Source organism: Macrobrachium rosenbergii, chromosome 21 (genome assembly GCF_040412425.1).
Source record: "Macrobrachium rosenbergii isolate ZJJX-2024 chromosome 21, ASM4041242v1, whole genome shotgun sequence".
NCBI lineage: Eukaryota > Metazoa > Arthropoda > Malacostraca > Decapoda > Palaemonidae > Macrobrachium > Macrobrachium rosenbergii.
Window position 1 is genome coordinate 54,139,295 of NC_089761.1, and position 24,842 is coordinate 54,164,136.

The 24,842-nt window shown below is 40.8% G+C and overlaps 1 protein-coding gene across 1 annotated transcript in view; it reads right to left on the reverse strand.

The window, feature by feature from the left end:
* Window positions 1-373: 373 nt before the first annotated feature.
* LOC136850198 (solute carrier organic anion transporter family member 74D-like) overlaps window positions 374-24,842 on the reverse strand; it is a 387,330-nt gene continuing 362,861 nt past the window's right edge. The window contains 1 exon segment of the mRNA XM_067123835.1: window positions 374-1,784. Within this exon segment, the coding sequence (XP_066979936.1) occupies window positions 1,513-1,784 (272 nt within the window). The 3' untranslated portion in view covers window positions 374-1,512.

Genomic DNA, 24,842 nt, shown 5'->3' on the forward strand with positions numbered 1-24,842 from the left:
TCCCTTTTCTCCATGATTTTCTGGACCTTCCTACACTTCTTGCTACTTCCATGTCTACTGCTCTTCTGACCAAGTGTTCATAATCCCTTCTCATCACATGTCCAAACCATCTCTCTTATTTTTGATCCTCTTAATACCAGCCATATTAAATCTTAAAATTGTTTATTTGAAATATGATTTTCTGGTAGTACTCTGGCTATTAGCCTTAACATTTTTTGGTCCCACTTCACTGGTATTTAAGAGTAGTCAGATTTTCTGCAGCTGCACCCTGGTTAAAACTGTATACTTAACTCCAATAAATTATATAATTCTAAATGTTGCACTGAGTAATTATACTGTAGTTCTAAAAAAGAAAAGGGTTAAGAAATTTTGGTTTTCAACTGATCAGTAAAGCTTTACTACAAAAGTTTATTTCATATATAAAGTAAGATATGCAAACTTAAAAACTGTAAAAGTGATATTTATGTGAATGTATATACTGTATATTTATGTACATGCTGTCCATCCTGAAGACTTAATGCTCAGGAACATAGTGCACTCCCCTGAAATTTTAAGGTATAAGACAAGCAAAGACTTAGTAAAAGTTGTAATTCACTCTATCATACACATTATATTGAAGGGAATGCTTCTTTGCAGTCGACTGGTTACGGGCTCCTGTGCTTACATTGCTGCCGTAAATGACATTATGTGGGTAACTCACATTAGGTGTTAGCTGTGCACACAAATAATTCCCATATTCTCTGGATTAAATCTGTATTTCTTATCCCTGTCATCTCAGCAATATGTGGTTACATTACTACTGTACCTTTCATTGTTTTATGTATGCTTACTCTTACACAATGATACTGCATGAATTTTGAGGCAGTCTGTATCTAATCATGTAACTCTGTATTGCAGCTTAGTTGTCTTCATTCTTTCTGGAATACCATCCATATTGCATGCGTGAAACTTGCTGTTCAAACAGTATGAACACCAGCCAAGGTTGCAGGCAGAAAGGTAGGTAATGTACAGATTACCTTAGTATAATAGGCTTCATTCCTAAACATGCTTCAGAAAAGCTTCTGATTTTTTTAAAATGTTCTTTTTATTTGTTCCATTATAAATGACAATCAAATGATTAATCTTTTCTGTTTTTATTTTCAAGTACTTTACAAAAACTGAGTTGAAGGGATAAGGGAATGTTTAAATTTGTGTTTCTTTTATTTTGGTCAACCACAAATTCTGTCTCATTTCTGAGGACTTGGGGAGTTATATGCCTTTTAAAATAGCAAAGAGCTCCTTGAATATAATAAGGTGCAAGGCACGGGGAGTTCTTCTGCCAAGTTAATAATTATAACTATACTGGAAAATTTTCCCTTTGTACTTTGGAGCAAAGCTATGCCACTTACAAAAGTAATTAAGCGTTTCTGTTTTTCATATACAGTACAGTATTAATCTCTTGAATCTTGCCTTAAAAAATACAACATTGAAGATTTCACAGCCTCCAACATATGACAAACAATGTCGTTACTTTTAAACACAAGATTCAGGTTGAACACCTTCGTGACTAACTGAGGCTTCTTCACTTGTGGAACCAACAGGTGAAATCTCAACAGCTGTGGAGGTGGTTGGAGTTGGCTCAATTACCACAGGTGGCGTAGATGGAGACTGCGATAATGATGGAGGATTCATAAGCGTTGCCTCCTCCTGACCTTCCTCATCTTCATTAAAAGATACAGACTTAGCTTTGTGCCATACTACAACATCTACTATAAATGCTAGCAACATTACAGCACCTGTTATACCTGAAAAAGATAAAGCATATTTAGATTTTAGATGGACCTAAAAGTATTAACTCATGAGTTTTCCTGTCTGTAAAACATACCTGATAGGAAAACTCATGGAATTAGCTTATACCTTGTAATTGTGAATGTTACTCCAGTAATTTCTGAATGGGAAAACCCAATGTGAAAATATGTAATTTTAGCAGCAGATTGAGGTGTTAGTTCAGTATTCAGACTGCCTTTAATCATAAGAGAAAAATGGTCAATATGAATTTTTAGGAGACAGTAACAGGAAAACAGTAACAACAGCAAATGATCAGCCTTTCTGGTTCCCTACCTTGTTTTAGGCTTAAAAAGCTAACTCAGTGCTCAGCTGGTTTAAGAACAGATGTAGCAAAATTCTGTATATCACTGGGAAGAGAGAAATGTTTTTCATGTTTTATAAAGAAAACTTGCTGTTGATCTTAGTAATGAACATATAAATTTTCCTCTAATGTGATTAAATTATCTGTTACATATAATTCTCCCATTCCTCCTGAATCCAATTGTAACAAGGTGGTATGCATTTTTCCTCTTATGATGAATGCATGCTGATATCAACAGGTTAATAAATCATTATGATATTATGTACTGAACTAAATATTTTTTTGAAGAGTAGAATAGCTTAGAAACAATGAGTAATTAGAAAAAATGAGTAATGAGAAACAACGGTGTCCAAACATCTTATAGGCATGCTGCAGATTTATGGTACAGTTTGTTCATACACAGAGCAAACTTTGGTCTTAATGTAGGGCAATTTCTCTAGCGCCTGCTGGAGTCCGGTTAAAATAGCAAAAGAATTTTGGTGGCAACAGAACACAGCCAAGGGGGGTGAAGGAGGTGGGTGCAGCCTGACCTGACTTACCCCAACAATGCTGTGACGCACCAGTTTCTCTCTAATCGCCTTCATAGCAATATGGAACTACTGCCTTTCTAGCCAAGAAGCCAGTTGTTTTAGCACTTCCTGCCCCCAATTTATGCCTTGGCACTCTGGTTTTTCATTCTCTTTTTGTTTGCACATTTTTCTGTCTGATATTGTCTTATTTCTGTGTATTTTGCATTCCTAGAAATGCAAACTCATACATCATCTAAGCAATCCAGGCCCCAGAGAAGATGCCCAGGGGTTGGTAAACAACCCTTGTTCTCATTATATGGCCACCTTGGATACAGAACCTCATTCCACTTGTAGCAGGTGCAGATCTAATGATTGTAATGTAAGTAATCCCTGTTCCAAGTGTCGTAATTGGTCTCCTGAGCAATGGAAGAATTTTGTTTTGTAAGAGGAGGAGATATAAGAGAAATTGGCTTTTGCCCCAATGGCAGCAGAAGCATCAGTTCCTTCTTGTTCTATGTCTTCCTTGCCAAAATCTCCTGTCGTTGCATCTTCTTCTCTGGAAGATTTTACTCCCTTTCATTCTTCTATTGCTTCGTCTTTAGACATTTCGAGAGGGGGGGTTCGGGAGATCTTGTAATTGATGTTGCTGCCCTTGCTCTCCCACCCTCCTATGAGGGAGGAGGCAGCTCCCTCACTTATACAGTCTTTTCAGGGGGATGCACAGAAGCTTTCTGAGTGTTGGATGTCTTTAGGCTTACCAGGGATACCAACCTTTGGCAGCCTATTGTCCCACTGCATGTCTTCTTGCATCCCAGTGTCGACCGCCATGACGGTTTCCAGAGCTTCGGTTTCTGTGACATCATCTCAACTGTCGTTGGCTCTCCCCATGGCAGTTTCCAGAGCTACAGTTCCTGTGTCGTCATCTCATCTGTCATTAGCTCTCCCCGCACCATGCACTATGCTGTCACCATCCGTGTTGTTTCCATCCCTGGACCTTCTATGTCTGCTCCCTCCGACTCTCTCAGCTCTTTCTGACAGAGTCACAGGTGTTTTTCTGAAGAAGTACAACAGTACTGAGTTGGTGAAATCAAAGAGGAGACGTTGTAGATCTTTATCTTCAACTTTATCGTCGTCGTCTGTTGGAGGAAGAGGGACTTCGTAGCTCTTCCGCCCAACAAGATTCGCAGGACCTCTTTGGATTCTCAATCCTCTTCTGCAGCTGATCCTTGTTCGCCCAGACAAGCCCATGTTGAACCCGTTCCTGCTTCATCTAGAGCTGCTTCAAGCCTTCTTGCTTCTTCGCATAGCCATGCTCCCTTCAAGGCACACACAGCCATGTTTCTTCTGCATTAGCTGACGAATCTCACCCAGTTCCTGACTCCCCTACTGCAGTACACACGTCCAGAGAAGCACCCTCTAAGAACCCCAAATCTATGGATCGGACTTCTTCACAGGAAGTTTCTGTGATCTTGTCTTCATCTACTCGTCCTGTTCAAGGAATTAGTGTTTTCCAAGGCCATACGAAGGACGATACAGATTCCATCAAGAAATCAGTTTTGAAGGAAAGCTCTTGGGATTGGGACCATTCTCCTCATGGATCTCATAGCCCTTGCCCTCAATCACACAGCAGTCTCTCTTTTACATGGGTTGAGAGCCCTGCACGGTCGCATAACCACCCATGGCCTTCTTCTCCCCGTCGTTATTCTCGCTCATGTTCTCCCAGAAGGGACTGTCCTTCATGTAACAGGAGCCCTACATGGTTGTATAACCAATCATGAAATTCTTCTCCTCACTGTAGATCTCGCTCCCATTCCCACAGACTGGATCAGGATCAGGATCAGGACAAGATTCATTCTCGTTCTGTAGATCTTCAGGCTCCTAAGAAAGTCTTAGGCCCTGAGCGAGCCTACGCTCCAGTGGTGTGAATGAAGATGTTTTGACTTTCTCTGACTCAGTTGACAGGCTGGATCATGATCCCCATGGCCAGGAGGTAGATGATGCAGACAGTCAAGAGTCTGTGACAACCTATGCTGAGGTGGTTGAACTTATTTGTAGGTATAACAACCTGGCTGAGGAGACTGTGGCAACCACTGCAGATTTCTCCTTGGGTACTGCAGCCCTGCTTGGGCCTAAGGAAGAAGTGAAGACATCTTTGGGGTTGCCCTGCTCTAATCATGCTGTCTTTATCCTCAATCAAGTGAATTATCATCTCCAGACAAGATAATTCACTTAGCTCCAGTAGGTCTTTCTAGTTGCTCCCTCCACCACTTGCTTGGCATAGACTTATTTATGCAACCCCAAGGTTGTGTTGCAGCCATGACAAGTAGATCCAGACCTGGTTCATCTAGGCCCAGGCCTATCTTTAGACCAAATTAAGGCAGAGGGCCCATCCTTCAACCATCAGGAGGCGGCTACTATGGAGATAACCACTTCGCAGCATTCCAAGCTGTTTCATAGGTTGACTTATGGTCAACAGCAGTGGCCAAGGTCTCCTCCACTTCTGTGGGCAGCACTGGAGAGAGTGACGCCTTCATTAGGTTGTGCAGTCTGGCGGAAAGACCATTTTGTACTTGGCTCACTTAACAGCTAACATGTGGGCCAGCTGGTTGCTGAAAAGAGGAGCTGCCACCCTTTCCAAAGTCTTGAGATTCACCAGTACAGATTCTGTCTTAGCTTTGAGGAATGGAGATATCTTAAGCTCATCTCTCTTCCCCAAGGACTAGCTTGACTCTGCAGTCAACAGACATAGGACAGACAACATCTGCCTTGTGCATCAAGCTGTCTGTAAATCATCTGTTCCTTCTTGTGCTAGCACTTCTAAGCTCAGACCTCAAACTAATTCTTACACTCCTCCCAAAAGACCTCAGGCACGACGGAACCTCAGAGGTTGTCAACCTTCACCATTTACAACCAAGAAAACTCTTCAGTGGCGGCCCTTTCAGCCCAGTTCTTCCGGGTCCGGGAGAGGAGGCAGAGGTAGGGTTATAGAAGGGAAACAATAGAGGGGGCGCCCCTCCCGACTTTCCACCGGTGGAGGGTGTGCCTGGCAAGCCATTAGGCATTAGGCAACTTGGCAGCAGTATAGAGCGGAGACCTGGGTAGTAGATATTCTACGGGTGGGGTATCTACTCCCCTTTGAGTTTCTGCCTCCCCTCTCTGAGTGTCCTCTTCATCAGTGTATGCCCAAGGCTCACTGAAGCATAAGCTCTCCAAGAGGAAGTGAAGAAAATGAATGAAAAAAGAGCTGTGGAGGTAGTGAGGGACCCATCTCCAGACTTCTACAGCTGTGTCTTTCTGGTTCCCAAAACATCAGGTGATTGGAGACTGGTCATAGACCTGTCTACTCTCAACCTTTTCATTAGAAAGACTAGGTTCAAGATGGAAACGCCCTGCACAGTTCTAGCAGCCATCAGGAAGAATGATTTAATGCTCACAATAGGCCTGAAGGATGCATACTTCCAGATTCCAATCCACCAATCATCCTGGAAGTTTCTTTGCCTCAGTCTTTCAACTGGCCCCACAGGTGTTTGCAAGAGTCTTCACTCTAGTCTCAACCTGGGCTATTCTCACAGGATACACATCCTAAGATACCTCGACGACTGGCTAGTCCTGGCAAATTCTCAGGTAAAACTAATCCAAGACAGGGACCATCTACTCCAATTTTGTTACAACTTAGGCATTTTGATAAATTTGGAGAAGTTGAATCTCACACCCAGCCAAAGAATTCTTTACCTGGGCATGCTTATAGACACAACAGCATGAGGGTATTCCCATCAGACCAACGCATTAACAAGTTCAGGAGTGTTGTCAAGTCCTTCCTATCCAGACAGAAGCAACCAGCACATCAGTGGCAGGTTGTTCTCTGTTACCTGTCGTCCCTAGAGAAGCTTGTTCCTCACAGGCGTCTCCACCTTCGATCTCTTCAATGGAGACTAAAAGAGTTTTGGTCCCCTTCAAGGGACTCTCCCCTTTTTCCAAGCTCCTCTCTCAACAGAAGTGAGATAAGATTTAGCATGGCGGCTGGACGGCAGGAACCTGACCATAGGAGTGCCCCTTCATTCTCCCTTTCTGGAGATTCTTCTGTTCTCAGACTCCTCATACGAGGGGGTTGGGGAGCACACTTGGAAGATCTCCTAACTTCAGGAGTGTGGGATTGCCAAGACAAATGGCCTCACATCAATATCCTGGAGCTGAAAGCAGCCTTCCTAGTACTTCAGGAGTTTCAAGAAATGGTGACAGGGCACTCCATGGTTCTCATGTCTAACAACACTACAGTGGTAGCTTATGTCAACAAACAGGGGGGGGAGGGGGTGTTAGTGTTCCTGTCAACTTCACGAACTGACAGTACAGTTGCAACAGTGGGCAGTCACTCACTCAGTGGATCTCTCAGCCAGATACATTCCAGTCAAGTGCTGGGGACAGAGTGGTCACTACATCAGGCCTTTCCATTTTTCATCTGTGGGAAAGGCCAAAAGTAGACCTTTTTGCAACAAGATACAACAAAAAACTAGAGGCACTTTGTTTGGTCATTCCAGATCCCTGGGCTGTGGCAGAAGACGCTCTACCACGTCCTTTGAACAACCTGGATGCTTGCGCCTTTACCCCCTTTTGCCTTATCGGACAAGTAATCAACAGAGTGATGATTTCTCAAAACCTTAGGATGACCCTAGTGGCTCTGTTGTGGCCACAAGCAGAATGGTACCCTGATCTCCTAGCTTTGCTGACCGAGGCACCGAGGGAGATTCCCCCCTGGCACAAACTTCTTTGCCGGCCACACATCGAGAGGTTTCACCGATCGGTAAGGTCCCTATCTCTTCACAGCTAGAGACTGTCCAGTATCTCCTGTGAGCGAGCGGCTTTTTTTGCAGCATCAGAGTTGTATGGTTATCTCAGAAGATCATCTACAGCCGTGTACCAAGGAAAATGAGCTGTCTACTGTGATTGGTGTCATCAACCAGGTTTCTCTCCAGTCAGAACTACTATTCAACAAGTAGTGGGCTTCCTCATTTTTCTCCGTATTAGGACTGGTTCTGCATTTGAAAATGTAGACTTTTCTTCTTCATGGGAAATCTCTATACTTCTCAAAATTTTCAAGCAGTCCTGTTCCCCATGAGATCTTAAACCTCCTAATTGGGACTTGACCCTGGCGCTTAGGAGGCTCACTCATGGTCCATATGAACCCTTACAGGGTTCTTCAGACAGAAATTTAACCCTCAAAATGGTTTTCTTACTGGCCTTAGGTTCATCAAAGAGAGTTGCTGAACTTTATGGGCTCTAAGTCTTTTAATGTTAAACACATGAGGGGTTGGGGGGTCCATAGCCTGCAAAGTTGTCCTGGAATTCGTAGCTAAGACTCAAAATCCCTCATTTCATGATGACAGATCAAGACCTTCTCGATCCCCTCCCTTGGAGATTTTGTTGGTAACAACCCAGACGAATTACTCTTATGTCCTGTCAGGGTGCTGCGTAGCTATCTAAAAAGGACTTGGCATCTCAGACCTGAGTGTCAACACAGGCTGGAACAAGAAAGAACTGTCCAAGAATGCATCTCCTTTTGGCTACGCTACGTGAAGTGATTAGACAAGCTTACAGTATTACTTCACATTCAGATACCAATACAGTGCATGCAAGAGCACATGATGTTAGGGGCCTAGGCCCTTCCATTGCTTTCAAAAAGAACTTGTTGGTTCACAGGATTTTGAAGGCCAATACATGGCTTCGCCAAACCACCTTCACATCCTTCTATCTACGGAACATTGCCCACAGGTCCTTGAACACTTTTTCCTTGGGTCCAGTGGTGGCTGCTCAACAGGTTGTGTAGCATCCAGTGCCCCTAGTGGGACAGTTTGTATCCTACCTAAGATGTTGGTTATGAAAGTGAGAATGAATGGAATGACTGTTCTTCCTTTCTCTTTCTTCTTCTCTACTGGCAGGCAGTGGAGAGACTTGATCCATCATGCACTGGAACTGGTTAGATACAGGTGAGTTAGCTCCCATTCTATTTGGCTATACTGTATTTGATTGTTCCTACACAATACAAATTCCTTAATAGAAGTAAGTCTCTTCCTCTCTCATACAAAGGGAGAGAGGAACTGACAACAAACAAGGTTGGTGGCTAACATAAGTTTTGTTATCTCTGACAATTACAGGTTCTTTGCCTCCCTCCAAGATACAATGTAGGCAGGTGTTCACATTGTCTCGCAGTAGCCCGGATATCTTGCTGTTTGGTAACCTTTTTTGCTTGACAGATTAGAGGCATATGACTCCTTCCTATGTCCTATCTTTGGCCAGGAAGTGAGCTCAGGTGAGCTGAACCTCCAGTTGGTTCTGAGGCTTACTTTATCCTCCCACCAAGAGTAAGTCTCCCTTATGTTAAGACTAAAGGTTGGTTCTGTGTATGAACAAATGACAAATTTTTAATCAATTTGTATTTTTCATACTAAAGGTTGGTTCTGTGAATGAACAAATGACAGCTTTTTAATCAATTTGTATTTTTCACAACTAACAAACCTGCAGTCTTATATATATGGCCCATGTCAAGCCACCCCTCATTCAGTTACCTAGGCTGGAAGAAAAACTGGTGCGTCACAATGTTGGCAGGGGTGAGTCAGGTCGGGCTGCACCTGCCTCCTTCACCCCCATTGGCTGTCTCCTGTTGCCACCAAAATCCTTGTGCTATTTTAACCAGAATCCAGCAAGCGCTAGAGAAATTGCCCTACGTTAACCCGTAAGGGACGGCATAATTTACCAATGTGCAGCACCCCAGACCGGGGGAAACTTTGAGGTCGGCAAAATAAAAAAAAAATCACATCAATGGAAAGAGAATGACACGTACATTCACATTGTATAAATAAAAAATTCTAAAAAATTTTCCCTACCTTCTGCAAGAAGTTGAAAATGACTATTTACAACCCCTTGTGGGGCCTCATTTACAAGACAATCGTAAATTTTACCTACTTATATATGTTTTTTCTAATAAGTTTTTTGGTTATTGTAAAATTATTATTACTGCTCACACAATATCAAAACAGATAGAAATAAAAGCAGTAACAAATTTTTTGCATATTTGTTGTAAATATTCACGTAAGTTTACTGTAACTTTTTTTTTTTTACTTTTACATGCTTTTTCTAATATTTCTTTGCAATTTTCTTTGTAAAATTACATTTACAACCGACATACTATCGTAAAAGACAAAAACAAAAAACAACAGCAACCCCTTCGTATATTTACAAGCAAATTTACAAAAAGACTCATGTGAAAGAAAGATGCACTACCTTCCCCCCTGAAGTCATAAGCATTAGTGATACTGGCCTAACTCTCACGTCCGTATAAAAGTTGCCATTAGTGAATTTATAGCATATAGAAGTATTGGCACCTTTGTTTCGAATCGTTATTACCATAACAGTGGTGTGTAATTCTGCTTCACACTGAAGCGCAATCCGTCCACCTCCCCAAAACTGTTTTACTTCACACTGAAGTTCAATCCGTCAACTAAGGGTTAAGACCACAGGTTTGTTAGTTATGAAAAATACAAATTGATTAAAAATGTCATATTTCTTCCCTTAAGGTGGGCTTCATATTCTTTCTTTGCAGGAATCACCTATAGTCATGCAGATATGTTATTATGCCTGGACATGATAGTGGGAACATTAGAATCTGCCATACCAACAGTTTGGCTGATCATGCTATTCATCCTGAAACCCTGGGGGTAATATTCTTCCACATCTGATTTATTATTATTATTATTATTATTATTGTTGAAGGTCTGAAGAAACGAGGTGCTCGGATGGTAATTATAGGGGGGGGGTCTTGATCGGTGCTGAATTATGATTGGCTGCCCAGGGCATGTACCCTCGGGCGGAGCCTTCTCATCCAAGTCGATGTTTGGTTTTCGTCTTGCGTGCGAGCAGCGTTGTAGTGCTGAGGATGAAGAGAAGAATTTCGATCCTCGGATGCCGAATTTTGATTTGCTCGTACGCTATGGGGATCGCTCAGTGCATGTCTCCTGGCTGCCGTGGGGAGGAGAAAGGTTTCTTGCGTAATGTTGAGTGTTGGTTTCTCCTTCCCAATATGCAATGCTTCCAAGAGGCGTAGGCGGCAGTGGTTGGTAGTTTGGTCAATTATTTCGATGTTCGTGATTATGTCTTTTCTTGCTATTCTCTGGTTATGGACGGTCCTGGCATGATTAAAGATAGCCCCCTCTTAGGCGTGGCAGGAAATCCTCTTGGAGAAACGCATGGTGGTCATACCGATGTAAGAACAGAGGCATCCTCGGACGGGGCATGAGTACTGGTATACCACGTTGGTTTTCTTCAAGGGGTCCTGCTGAGGGAGGGCTGGGTTGTTGCGCATAACCAGGCTGCTCGTCTTTCTGCTCTTGTAATAAATAACCAGATGTATATTTTTGTTGGAGTCAACAGGACTGACATTATTCTTGGTTATGTTTTTGAGGGCGTGTTCGTCTTCTTTATATTTATGGTGAAATTGTCCTTTGTATTATTATTATTATTATTATTATTATTATTATTATTATTATTATTATTATCATTATTATCATCATCATTCAGAAGATACACGCTCAGACTTCCAAATAATAGGGTGTTCATTTAAAAGAAGTTACAGAAGATAATCAGAAATACTGAAAGAAGAAATTGGTGATAAGTAAAGAATGCAAAGATATATTATTGGAACAGATAAAAATATGAATTACTCAAATACAAGGTGAATCATTTTAGGTTGTAATGCATGGGATCTTTGCTTGAAATTTTAATTGCACAACATCCCCAGAGACACTGTTCCATTGTCCAACGGTGTGAGGAATAAAAGACCTCTAGCACTAAGAAGTTCGACAGCATGGCACATTCATTGCACGTATTGGTGGTGCTGTTCAGTAAATCTGGTTGCTCTTGGCAGAAGAGGCTCAAGGATCAATCTGATAGCAAAAGTTCTCTTTAAAAATACAATTTATAAAAAATTGACATGCGAGACAATCGTTGATGGGCCAATAAACAAAACTTTTCGTTGATGGTCCAAGTCATAACTGCTAGTGTTAGGAAACGGAAATCTACCACCATAAACTACTATTTCTAAAAGAGATAAATCTCTGGCACATGCAGACATCCAAGTCAGAGAACAGTATTCTAGCAGGCTGCATTAATTTCATCATAAATAGGAAAGGCCTTGCCTAGGCAAATGTATATGAGTCAAAAGTTATACTGCCACCCTTCAGCCAGAGATGTGGACAAGCTATCCTAGACTTGCAAGTCATCTATATGTTTTTGTGTTTTTTTTTTTTTATTTATTGATTTTTTTTTTTAAGTCCAAATGTCACAGTGGGTCATGTTGCAGCAACAGTGGGATATAAACCATTTCTCCTCCTCATCATGATTTCATATTACTTACTGATACTCTGAAGCACGGTAATCCAAGGGTATCTGCCCTCATGCCCTCAAGCTGCTGGTTAGTGTTTGCTTGCAATTTTTTTTGCATTCTGACATGAAGGACAAACTAATGTCTTACTAACAAGCTCCAGCTGACACATCTGAAGGGTTTGCACTGAAAAACATTGTTATAAAATAACAAATTTTTAAAGCAATTTGTAGTTTTTGTAGGTATACAAACCTGAGCCTTTCATATATGGAGTATCCTTGAGTGTGAGGTTGAATGGCTGTTCAATCTTGGTAACAAGGTAATTAAAATGGTTGAGAAAGGGGTAACCCTTTTCTCACCTGACATCTGCCACTTCATTCTTCTCATTGGCAACAGGAATGAAGTAGGGTGGTTGAGGTGGTACATTTAGTATATGAAAGATTCTGGTTTGAGTACCTAAGGAAATACAAATTGCTCCAAAATTATTTGTTCCTATGGGGTTGCAACCATTACCTTTCATATATAAAAACTTTCTTAGGAGGGGGAGTAGTCCCTGCAGAAAACAAAAACAGTTGAATTCCATTTGGAAATGCCATGCCCCTGGTTGCCTGTACAAGCAAGGGATGCAGTGAATCTTGTAACCTCCTACCAGTCTGGTGAAAAGAAGACTAGGGTGGAAGGGCCATGGGCCAGAGAGTCCCCCAAAATTAGAGGGAACTTCATTAAGAACAACATTATCTCCCAGAGGAGGTGTTAAGTTGGCAGGTTGCTTTTTTCTGATTATTAATAAATAATGGGTTCAGAGCTCTACCATGCTCTTCCTCCCCCTTGTTTTATGAGAAAGGACAAAGGGCAGTGCATTCTAAGCTACTTAGAAAAGGTGCTTGTTATGTACTTACATTAATCTTATTTGCTCTGGAAGGGAAAAGGAAAGGAAGAGATAATTATTCATTCCTCATCTGCACTTTTTACAAGGATTTACTAAGCATATGCTCCTTGGGACATGGGGTTTCTGATCAGGAACCGGTAACTACACAACTTTTTAAGCAGTACCACTGGTCCCGAGGTGTCTAAGGATTTGAGGATAACATCTGGAGAAGAATGAGATAAGGTAGCCTGGCTAAGCCGGACACTTGCTCTTGTTACCCAAAACAGGCCAGACTCCTTCAGGGAGGAACTGTAGGCTGCTTAACAATCTCGTGAAGTCAGAAGCCTGCAGTCTGACCCTAAAAGGGAGCAGAATGAGCACAACATCTTCTAATCCAGGTCTCCAACAATGAAAGTCTTTGACAGAAGAAAATCTTAAACCTTTCATCTAATATCAGTGGATTCCAAGTTTTCGTTACAAACTCATAAAAGAGAACAACAGGGATCCCCCACCCTTCCAAGTGCTAAAGAAGTTAAGACAGGCCATGCAGTAACATCGTTCTCTTTGCCGATATGAAAGCTAAGAGAAAGATATTCTTAAGTGTATTTATGATTTATACAACAAAGGTTTGTAAGGAGGCCCAGTAAGGATTCATAACACTAATCATATTCCACTCTCAGGGCTGGAGCTCCTGAGTAGAGCAAGACTTCTTGAAGTTTCTCATAAGCATGGATAAGCTCCCCACCAATGTGGAGAGATTGAACCCCTTCAGTTTGGAAACCTGTGATATGGCTGAGCAAGTCTTTTACTGCAGACACAGAGGTGCTCTTCTTGGCGAAACAGACGAAGAAATATGCAAATACTAAACAGATTCTCCAATTGGAAAGCAACCCATTCTATGAAACTAATCACACAAAGTGGCCCACTTCCCTTGGTACACATTTGTGAAGGTACCCAGACATCTCTCTTTCTCTCCGTCCTCTCTCACTAAAGACCAGGAATAACTTCCACCTATGACGGTGGCAAGACTGGAATGCCAGGTGGTAACTGCAAATATGTTGTTGACACAGGAGGGTGAGCCACAGGGGCAACTCTCTTTGCACCTCGACCAGGAGTGTCAGGAGACCTGCTTACCAGAATCATCCAAAGACCTGCTTATCAGAATCATCCAAAGACCCAGGGTGACAATCGCTGTTGATCATTCTGTGGAGGAGGTTGAAAGGTTGAAAAGCATGTAATTTTTGCCCATGGGTCTGGGACTGGGGAATAGGAGACAGGAAGTTTTCTGTTTAGTCGGGTTGCTAACAGATCAATCCTGGGGAACCCCCATAAATCAAGCAATTTTTCTGCTGTTTGAGTGTAGGGACCATTCCGTCCCCACAACCTAACTCCAGCAACTGAGCTGATCAGCCAGAATATTCTACCTGCCCAGAATGTACCTGGCTGTCAACATGAGAGCTTGGAGAGCCATCCACTCGTGAATCTGCAACACCATCTGGCACAGGATCTGAAATACTATCCCCCAGTCTGTTGATGTAGGGAACTATTGTTGTGTTGTCCCTCATCAGCATCACCAAGTGCCTTCTCAAACTGTCTTGGAATGCTAGCAACAACACTAACCTTAAATGAATTTTCCTCTCAGGTGTCACCCCATCCCTTCTTTGATGTGTCAGAAAACAAAAGTATCTCTGGGGGGGGGCGGGAACCCAGCAGAAATCCCCATAGTTGCTGCTGTTTAACCACCAAGCAAGGTCTTTCACTACCTGACTCAAGGGCTTGAGTTGGGGAGGAGGATCACCAATGTTGCTTTAATTGCCACTGAAGTGACTGAAGGTGGCTCCAATTGTAGAGAACAAGCTTCTCCAGCAATGACTAATGACCTAGGATTACCTGCTACCAATGAACAGGTTCCTGTCACAGCAGGAATTGCATAGCTACTTCCTTGAAGTTGTTCACATGAGAGACAACCTGCAAGGCTCTTACTGCTACCATGTCCAGAAGCATAGCCAGATATTTGATCTGCTACTTTGGGATGAGACTGGACTTCTGCTAGTGGATCACAATCCCCAGATTGCATCAAAAAGCTAGCAGACAATCTCTGTCCTGTAGAGGGAGTCCCCTGGAAAAGGCAGGAATTACCAATTGTCTAGTTACTGCAGAAGACAAATACCCTTCAAATTGCCTAAGCCAAGACTAACGTGAATACCTGAATACATACAGGAGCTGTTTCCAGTCCGAAACACAGAGCATTGAACTGGAAAACAGTCTCATTGCAGAAAAAGCCGAAGTACTTCCAATGTCTTGATGATTGGGTACTTGAAAGTGTGCATCCTGGAGGTCTATTAAAATAAAGCTGTCCTTTCCATCAGAACCAAACAGTGAAAACTCAGTTTCCATCTTGAATGGAGTCTGTGAACACACCTATTCAATGCCAAGTGGTCAATTGCTGGCCTCTAGCCCCTGGTTGCCTTCTCTAGAAAGAAAAGGTAACTGTAAAACCTGGGAGACAAATGACCTAGAACTCCAATGGCACCTTTCTCCATCACTTCCACCTCCACCAACAAAGCTTGAGATTTCCACTAATCTGGAGAGTAAATCCAGAACAGAATCATTGTTATGGAGAGAGAAGATAAGTCTGAATGGGAGCCTCTGTCTGTCCCGAAGGACTGATAAAATCGAAGGGTCCACTCCTTGCTGGTGCCACTTTGCCCAGTGGCAGGAAAGGCAACTAACTCCCTCCAATTGTGGTACGATAGGAGGAGGACCAATGCTCTCGGTTACCACCCCCATTCCTTCCTTTCTCTCCCCTCTTGGACTGCCCGGAGGAGGGGGAACGAAAGGGTTGAGAAGGTTCCCCACCCTTCCTGGCAGAGGAAGAAGACTGCTACTCTTGTCTGGACTTTAGCACACCAGATGTGGAGGGTTTTGCTGAACCTGAAGGTTTAATGGTGGGTGAACAGGTTATCATGGGGGTCCTCCAAGCAAAGTTCAACTACCACCTGACACCAACTATGACAAAGTAGTCAATGTTGGCGCTCATCCACGGGTCTGTCCAAGAAACTGCTTGTACCAATACCATCACTACAGATTCCAAGGCACTGGCCTCTGCAGTGTTGAAGGAGAAGCCTCCTAATGGAGTCACTCAAAAGGGAGGTTGTTCACCAGTTTGACAACTGATGCATCCAACCAGGGAGTGTATCTTCTGGCATGTAGAACCCCCACTGAAGCGCAAGGGGCAGGAGGAAGGCGTTTTCTTGATCTGTTGGTCATTTACTTACCCCAATATACCACTAGCTAACTTTGCCCAAGGCAACCTGGCTGATGGTTTTGCTTCGAGAGCAGTGCACTAATTTTTCTCCAAAATCAAGATTGTGGGCAGGTTGAAAGCCAAGGTCACCTCCCCAGTACTACTGTGCTCACGATGGGGATATTGTTGCACTCACAAATGAGCAAAGTAACCTCCTGAAAACACTGCTCTAACCTGGCCTTAAGGGATTCCAGAGGAGCCCACCTCTGCATAGTAAGGACACCATGTAGAGAGCAAACAGCTGCTAAGAGGTGGTCTACCTCAAACTCGTTGTCTGCAGCTAACAGTTGACTACAGGCAAACAAAACAAGAAAACACCATTTGGAGAAACCCGTGTGGCAAATATCTGAGGGACTGCTAGTGTAGATGAATAAGGTGTTAACCCTTAAACGCCAAGCCTCTATTTACAAAAACGTCTCCCGTATGCTGGCGGTGTTCGGTGAGTTAGTGCTGAAGCGGAAAAAATTTTTTTTTCAAAAAATCACAGCACGCTTAGTTTTTAAGATTAAGAGTTCATTTTTGGCTCATTGTTTTGTCATTGCCTGAAGTTTAGTATGCAACCATCAGAAATGGAAAAAAATATCATTATCATATATAAATATTGAAATATATGACAGCGCAAAAAAATTTTTCATATATAATTTTATACAAATCGCTGTGAGCAAAACAGTTAAAGCTAACAGGTATTTTGTTTTTCTTTGTATTGTACACTAAATTGCGATGTAAAAAAATTTTCTTCAAAATTATAAACGAAAATTGTAGAACTTCCCGTTTGTTGAAAAATCTAAATTGAAATTACAGACTGTAAGTGTTTTCACACAATTGATGTTTTGACCATTTTCGGTCGAGTTAAAGTTGACGTAAAAATTTTTTTTTTTTTCAAAAATAAAAGCTCAACCATAAATCAAAATATTGTAACGACTAATATAAAACTGTGCCGACGTTTGTTGAAAAATGAAAATGTTTTTCAAAATTAATTGATTGAGATATTTACTAAAGATTGAATATTACTAGAATGTAAGAGTTTTAGCTTACAATTGCAGTTTTTTACCATTTCGGTCGAGTTAAAGTTGACCAAGGTCGATTTTTTTCTAGTTATCGTGATTTATATGAAAATATTTCAAAACTGATAAAAGCTACAACCATGAGTTATTTTCTGTTGTATTCTACATGAAATTGCGCACATTTTCATATATAAAAGTTTATGTAACGACTAATATAAACGATGCAAATATTACGACAACGTGACAAAAGAATTTCTGAGATGTTCGGCGAGCGTAAGGAAAAAGTTTTTTTTTTTTTCAGAAATTCACCATAAATCGAAATATTGTGCTAGAGACTTCCAGTTTGTTGCAAAATGAAGGTAAATGATTTTTACTAGAAAAGAGTTTTAGCTTATAACCAGTTAAAGTTGACCGAAGGTTGAAATTTTCAGTTATCGTGATTTATATGAAAATATTTCAAAACTGATAAAGCTACAACCATGAGTTATTTTCTGTTGTATTCTACGTGAAATTGCACACATTTCCATGTATAAAACTTTATGTAACGACTAATATAAAATGGTGCAAACATTACGACACTTAAGGAAAAGTTTTTTTCAAAAATTCACCATAAATCGAAATATTGTGCTAGAGACTTCCAATTGGTTGCAAAATGAAGGTAAATGATTGAATATTACTAGAATGTAAGAGTTTTAGCTTACAATTGCGTTTTTTGACCATTTTGGTTGAGTCAAAGTTGACCGAAGGTTGAAATTTTGGCAGTTATTGTGGTTTATATGAAAATATTTCCAAACTAATAAAAGCTACAACCATGGGTTGTATTTTGCTGTATTTTACATGAAATTGCGCACATTTTCATATATAAAACTTTATGTAACGGCTAATATAGAACAGTGCAAAAATTACGACAAAATGACAAAAGAATTTCTGAAATTTTCGGCCGAGTTACCGTGCAGGCGTAAGAAAAAAGTTTTTTTAAAAAATTCACCATAAATTGAAATATTGTGCTAGAGACTTCCAATTTGTTGCAAAATGAAGGTACATGATTGAATATTACTAGAATGTAAGAGTTTTAGCTTACAATTGCGTTTTTTGACCATTTCGGTCGAGTCAAAGTTGACCGAAGGTTGAAATTTTTAGTAGTCGACGTACGGTACATCCACTTGGCACCCAACAGACAATTTTATTCGACGTATGATACGTCCAGTTGGCATTTAAGGGTTAATAATGTGTCTTGAAAATAGAGGGACCTTTTACACATGTATAGATGTGTGTATATAGGATCAACAAAGCTGAGGATTTTCTTTACTTATACTGTATCTAGGTTGTATTCATAGCATTTTTCATCCTCCAAATGTGGAGAAGAAAGGGGTACCTGCAGTAGAGTGGAGCAATGGTTATCTACAAGAGTGGAGAAGCAACAGTCACACTCACAACGGTCTGGGTTTTTCTGTGTCAATGAGAAAATAGGATTCTGGTTCCAATTGTTACACCAGAAAGAGATTATTGGAACTTAGTTATGAAACTTACACCAAGTATTATGGTCTTCCTCCATACCTAATATATGCACTGTGTTTGTGCCTATATACATTCAAATCATCACCTCTTACAAGAGTATCCTTCAGCTCGAGCTGGAAACTGTCACTGAACTTGGTAACCAGATTTAAATGGTGTTTTATTGGGGGAGGGGGTGAATGGGAAGAAAACCCCTCCCTCACCTGCTGCCTTCTTGAGTCGCTGTCAAGTGACGATGTCTTGCTGCAGTTCTGACAGCCAAATTGAACTTGTGTTTTTGTTTTGAGTGTTTTGTCTACATGGTATGTGGAGATGGGAGGTGTTAACTAGTGTAGTAAACCTTCATTCCCTCCATTTTGGTGAATCCCCATTGTTTAATACTCCATTGTAGGGGAGACTTCACTTCCTCTTGTTAGGAATTGTTCATTAGAGGAGCTAGCCCTAAAGAGTTAGACTACCACTGCCTCCTGGCCACCATACACCTCTCTACTCCTTCCCTAAAGCATAAGCACTTTCCTTCCTCCTCCTCCTGCTCCCATAGGAAAAGAGGCATCTCACAAGCACGTCCTGTGGGCGTAGTGAACGCACTTCTCAGTCTCTGAGAGGCAGCAGTGTTTGGCCACCTGTGGGCGACTAATCAGCTGTTGACTGGACTGGTACTGGCCTCACCTAGCATGCTCAGTACCCTGTTCTGGCCCCTCTATCCTGGATTTGAGGACTGTTCTTGGCTCTTCCTCCCATGTTTCTCCGTTAACTTTTTGGTTGAACCAGTGCAGCCCACTTATTATGTGCATAAACTGTCTCCAGAATGTTCAGATGCAAGCTCTTCTTGCGTCTCTTTGGAAAAACACTGAGTAGAACTTGATACAAGCCTTCTCTTCACAGACAAGAGGAATGCTCAACCTGCTCTCCCTGTGTGTGGTGAGTTTGACAGCTCTTCACCTGTGCTTCTCTGGGCATGTGCAACTGAGCCATTACCACCCTCTTTTTAGAGTGTGTACAATCCTTGGAATGTGCACATAATAAGAGGGGTTTGCATAGGAAAGACCTCCTCTTAAAATACTTTTGAGTGCCAGGATAATCTGTTAGTATGTGTTGTTGCACCTAGTTCTATTTGTTTTTTCAACAAAATAGTTCTATACTCACTATTCAAGTAGCCATACATAGCCTATGCTGCTTCTTCTGAAGCCAGCGGGGTTAAGTTATCCTAGAAAAGAGATTCAAATGTGTGTAGTACTTTTACCATGCACATGGAAAGAGTTTCACACTATGGATCTATGTGGTATGATACAAGAGATGTTTGCTAGTATTTGTGGTGTGCACATTTGCAGCAGTAATGAGCAGGTTTTTTTTTTGACTGATTATACAAATGTCTACTGATATGCAGCCACAATTTCAAAAGATTATAAGTTAGCCTAAATTTGTTATTGTTCAAAAGTTGGTGGCCTATCATTTTAAGCAGTTACATCTAATGGTCAGGAAAAGAGGCTTCTATGTCTGGTGTGAGCCATGTGTGCTACCAAAGTAGGAGCCAACTTCTACATTAAGATTGTCTGTGCCTCTGGCTGGTACCAGCAAACACACAAAGTAGGCATTGCAACACCTCTTCTTTCTGGCTTTCTGATTTTTCAGACAAGCTTCATCATGCCCAACAAGTAGTCTTGGATATGGAACCATTCCTGGCACTCTGGAGTACCTTTAAGTAACATGGATGATGATGGGGTCAAATGATAGATGACTGGCTTCTATCCATTCCTCATTACTCCCTCTGCAGAGCAGAAACTCAGCCAGAGTACATGCTGGACTGGGTGCATATGTACATGGACTCCTTAACTGAGCAACCAGTCTTAGAGTCTTGGCAAGTAAGATACGACTCCCTTTGCTCCTTCTTTTAATGAAGTGGGGGGACAGCGGTAGAACTATATTCTGATTCCAACTTGTGCAATCCTCACAGGAGTAACACATTACTCCCAGATTGCTTCCTTACTCCAGTGAGGCTCTTCACCTATCTTGGGCCCAGGTTCTTATATGTATTTTCCTAGGTATAACAAACAAGAGCCTTTTATCGCAATTCCCACCTCAACCACCCTGCTTTGTCCCTGAGGCCAAAGAAAATGTACTTGGAGACAGCAGGTGAGGGAGGGGCATTTGCCCACTCACCCCCTGTAACTGTTACCAGTTAACCACCTTGTTACTAAGTTCAATGACTTGTTTCCAGCTCAAGCTGAAGGATACTCCTGCATAAAAAGCTTTGATTTGTATCGCTAAGAAAAATATCAGTTATTTAACAAATTTGATAACATTTCTGAGGATGACATTCTTATATTGTGGAAAATTCAAATCCTTCCCTTCATAGTAGTCCTAATCAAGTTTTATTACTTAACTTGCTCCATTTAAAAGCTACCATGCACAGGAAGTGAACGAGATTAGATTTGACCTAGAGCCCCTAAACCACCTGGTGTTCTCACAGAGGATCTTAAAGAATTTCTTTGGAATGTGAGATAACTCTCTCTGAGTAACCCCATTTCATGTAAAGCCAAGACTGTCCCTTCCATTACTGCTGGTAGCTCTTACTTTCCTATTCAGCTAGCCAATTTACTTGACAGTTCTGCAGTGGATCACTGATAACAGTGGGTCCAACCCACAAGGCTGAAAATGACTGACAATGGCAATGACAAGTCCTCCTCTTATGGACTTTGGAATAAACAAGGTTTAACCAGCAGTAATAAGTGAGTTTATATGAATAATATACAAATAATTGTACTCGTAACAGTAGAATTTTAAGGAAAGCTACGGCAATTCTTGATTCTCAGATGTCATGCCTGTGCACTAACTGCAAGCACACATACCTCATTTTCTCAAAGAAAGCCAATAAGACCTCTCGCTTGGAAAAATTTACATTATTTTTCAGTTTTACCCTTATTTTCCTTCTTATATTTATGTTGATCTCTTGTACTGTATACTATATTTTTGGCTTTATATTTGAGAGTAACTTTAATGTCATTTAAGATTGACTTTAAAATACTGAATTCTTATAGACATTTTTTGCCTTTATTTTTTAAAATAACTTGAAAAGGTTAACTTGAATAGGTCTTTCTCCTCTAGATTGAGAACGGGATATGCTGTATATCAGGTCCACAGTAATATTCATTGGTGAATCATTGTTGATTTTAAAAACCTTACAAGAGCTTTCGAACCCTGTCCTGGGTTCATCTTCAGTCTAACTAAAATCATTGATACAAAAAGTAGATATGTAAGCTCCAGTTTTAAGGATGGAACCATAATGGGTGACCTCGACGATGTGTTTTTCTAACGGACAAGGCGACAAGCAGGACAGTCAACTGTCCAACTAGGTGACTGCTTCTCCTCTTCTTATATTTTGCGTGGCTATCCTTCTTGATCTCCTCACTTCTTGTTGTTCTTCTGCATGTAATTCATTGTTAGCAGTGACATTCTTGGAATCCTGGCTGTTATAAGGTATCTGTGGGGTGATGTCAGAGATAACAGCAGCATCATACAAAGGAAAGACGGAGCCTGTCTTAACATTAAAAACTTTAATCAATATTTTAATTACATGGAAGTTAACTAGTGGGTCCTTGTTAACGAACGACTTGTTCCCCTTAAATGATTCTCCTATATTTATGGCGGCGCCCTCGGCTGATCTTCTTATGTTTACGTTGTTACTTTTTTGAGTGATGTTAGCTCTATTTCAGTCTGGTCTATGATCGTTATTGAATGCGTGGGTAACTATTGCACTATTTTGAGAATGTAATGAAAAAGCCCATCTATGTCCCCCTAAACGTGTTTATAACCCTCTACCACTTACTCTGAAACATTTACCCTTGCAGTCTTTACATTGTATTTCGTATACTCCTGGTACTTTGGGTTATTATGATTGTTGTTGTTTTTTATTAGATTATTTCTTATCTTGTTGGTATATTTGAAAACAATTTTTGTATTATCCTGGCTATTATTTACATTTTTACATAGGTTATCTATGTTAGGATTAAAAGGTAAGGTTAAAAATCTACTCGGTTTTCTTCTATTGTTATTATCTTTAGGGCAATAATATAAGTCTTCCAGGCATGTGAGATAGCCTTTTCAATGAAGTGGGAGGGGTACCTAAGGCTTCTGAAAGTTGTCTTAATGTAATGTATTTTGTCATCAATATATTCTGGATCACAAATCTTAAAGGCTTGTAATGCGAAGTTCATTATTACATTACTTTTGATATTATTATTATGAAAAGAATAAAAATGTATATAGCTTTCAGAGTTGGTTGTCTTCCTGCATACTGTGAATTTAAACTGTTGTGTACTCGAATCTCTGAAGATTAATAAGTTTAAGAAAGGCAACTTGGAGTCTGTTTCTACTTGTACAGTAAATTTTATTGATGGTAGGAAGTCATTTGCTATTTCTACTAATTTAGTTAAATTTCTTTCTGTCCCTCTGATAATTGCAAAAATCTCATCATCATATCTGACCCACAAGAAAGGTGTGGTTTCCCTGTCACATCTGCTGAAAATATCTCTTCCTATGAACTCCATATAAATATTGTCGAAAACTGGGGATAGAGGGGAACCATGGCGACCCCCCTACTTTTTGCGCAAATCCTTGATTATTGAATTGAAACACTGTGGAAGATATGCACAGTCTTATTGGTCAGTGGGTAGGGGGAATTCTATATTACCTTGTTCGTATTCTTCCTGGAGCTTAGAGATGACATAATCTTAGGGAATGTTTGTGAAAAGTGCCATAATGTCTAGACTTACCATAATGTCATCAACCCATCCCAAATCTCTGACTTGACTGGAATAGAGCTAACATTATTCACAAAAGTAACAATGTAAACAGAAGATTAGTTGAGAGTGCCATCATAAATATAGGAGAATCATTTAAGGGGAACAAGTCGTTCGTTAACGAGGACCCACTAGTTAACTAACATGTAATCAAAACATTTATTAAAGGTTTTAATGTTAGGACAGGCTTCCTTTGTCTGATGCTGCTGTTATCTCTGACATCACCCCGCAGACACCTCATAACAGCCAGAATTCCGAGAATGTGACCGCTAACGATGAATTACATACAGAAGAACAAGAAGAAGTGAGGAGATCAAGAAGGATAGCCATGCAAAGCATTAGAAGAGGAGAAGTAATCACTTAGTTGGATAGTTGACCGTCCTGCTTGTCGCCTCATCCATTAGAAAAACACATTGTCGAGGTCGCCCATTACTGTTCCATCCTTAAAACTGGAGCTTACATATCTACTTTTTGTATCGATGATTTTAGTTAGACTGAAGATGAACCCAGGACAGGGTTTGAAAGTTCTTGTAACGTTTTTATAAAATCAACAATAATTCACCAATGAACATTACTGTGGACCTGATATAACTTGAATGTTATATAAGAATAACTTGGTAAGTTGATCATATTTAACCAAGATATATAAGCCCTCTATTTATCTGAATTTATAATTTTATTAAAATTGTTGCCTGAGACTTCCTTATCAGGAGCGCATTCAAGAATTGCAGAAAAATTTTTTGACAACTACACACTTACTGATGTTAATTCTTAACCTTTGTAAGAATATGAGGATAAGAAAGAAAACTTTTTTATGGATTTTTAACAAAAGCTTGCAGAATTTATTTTGGCATTATTACCCTGACAAAAATTTAGAAGTGCAGAACAAGTATTTCTGGATCGGGGTTCCGTGTCACCCGGTGAAAAAGTCCATTCAGCACTTATTTCTAGGTAATTCCGTTGCTAGATACCAGAGAAAGCTAAATGAAATGCTGGAGTTACTACCCCCAGAGCGAGCTCCACTAGATGGAGTCGTGTATAGAAAAGGGTGAACTACAAAAACACGGAACCTTATCCTATAGAGATTCCCAATGTCAAAAGTCCCAACGAGAGAGGTGCCGATACAAGCCCATGCACTACTCGCGGACTGTATACAAGGCAACACTAGCCGCATTCCATTTTAGCACGTTTTTTCGTTCACACGTAATTTCGTTGTGATCCTTATTTTGTGCTCTATTTTGGATTTTTTATGGCATCCTCGCAAGGTTCTTCTTCAGTTACTTGATTACCAGTGTTTTATTGTTTTTTAGGCGATTGAGGCTCCTTATTTTCCTTTAGTTTA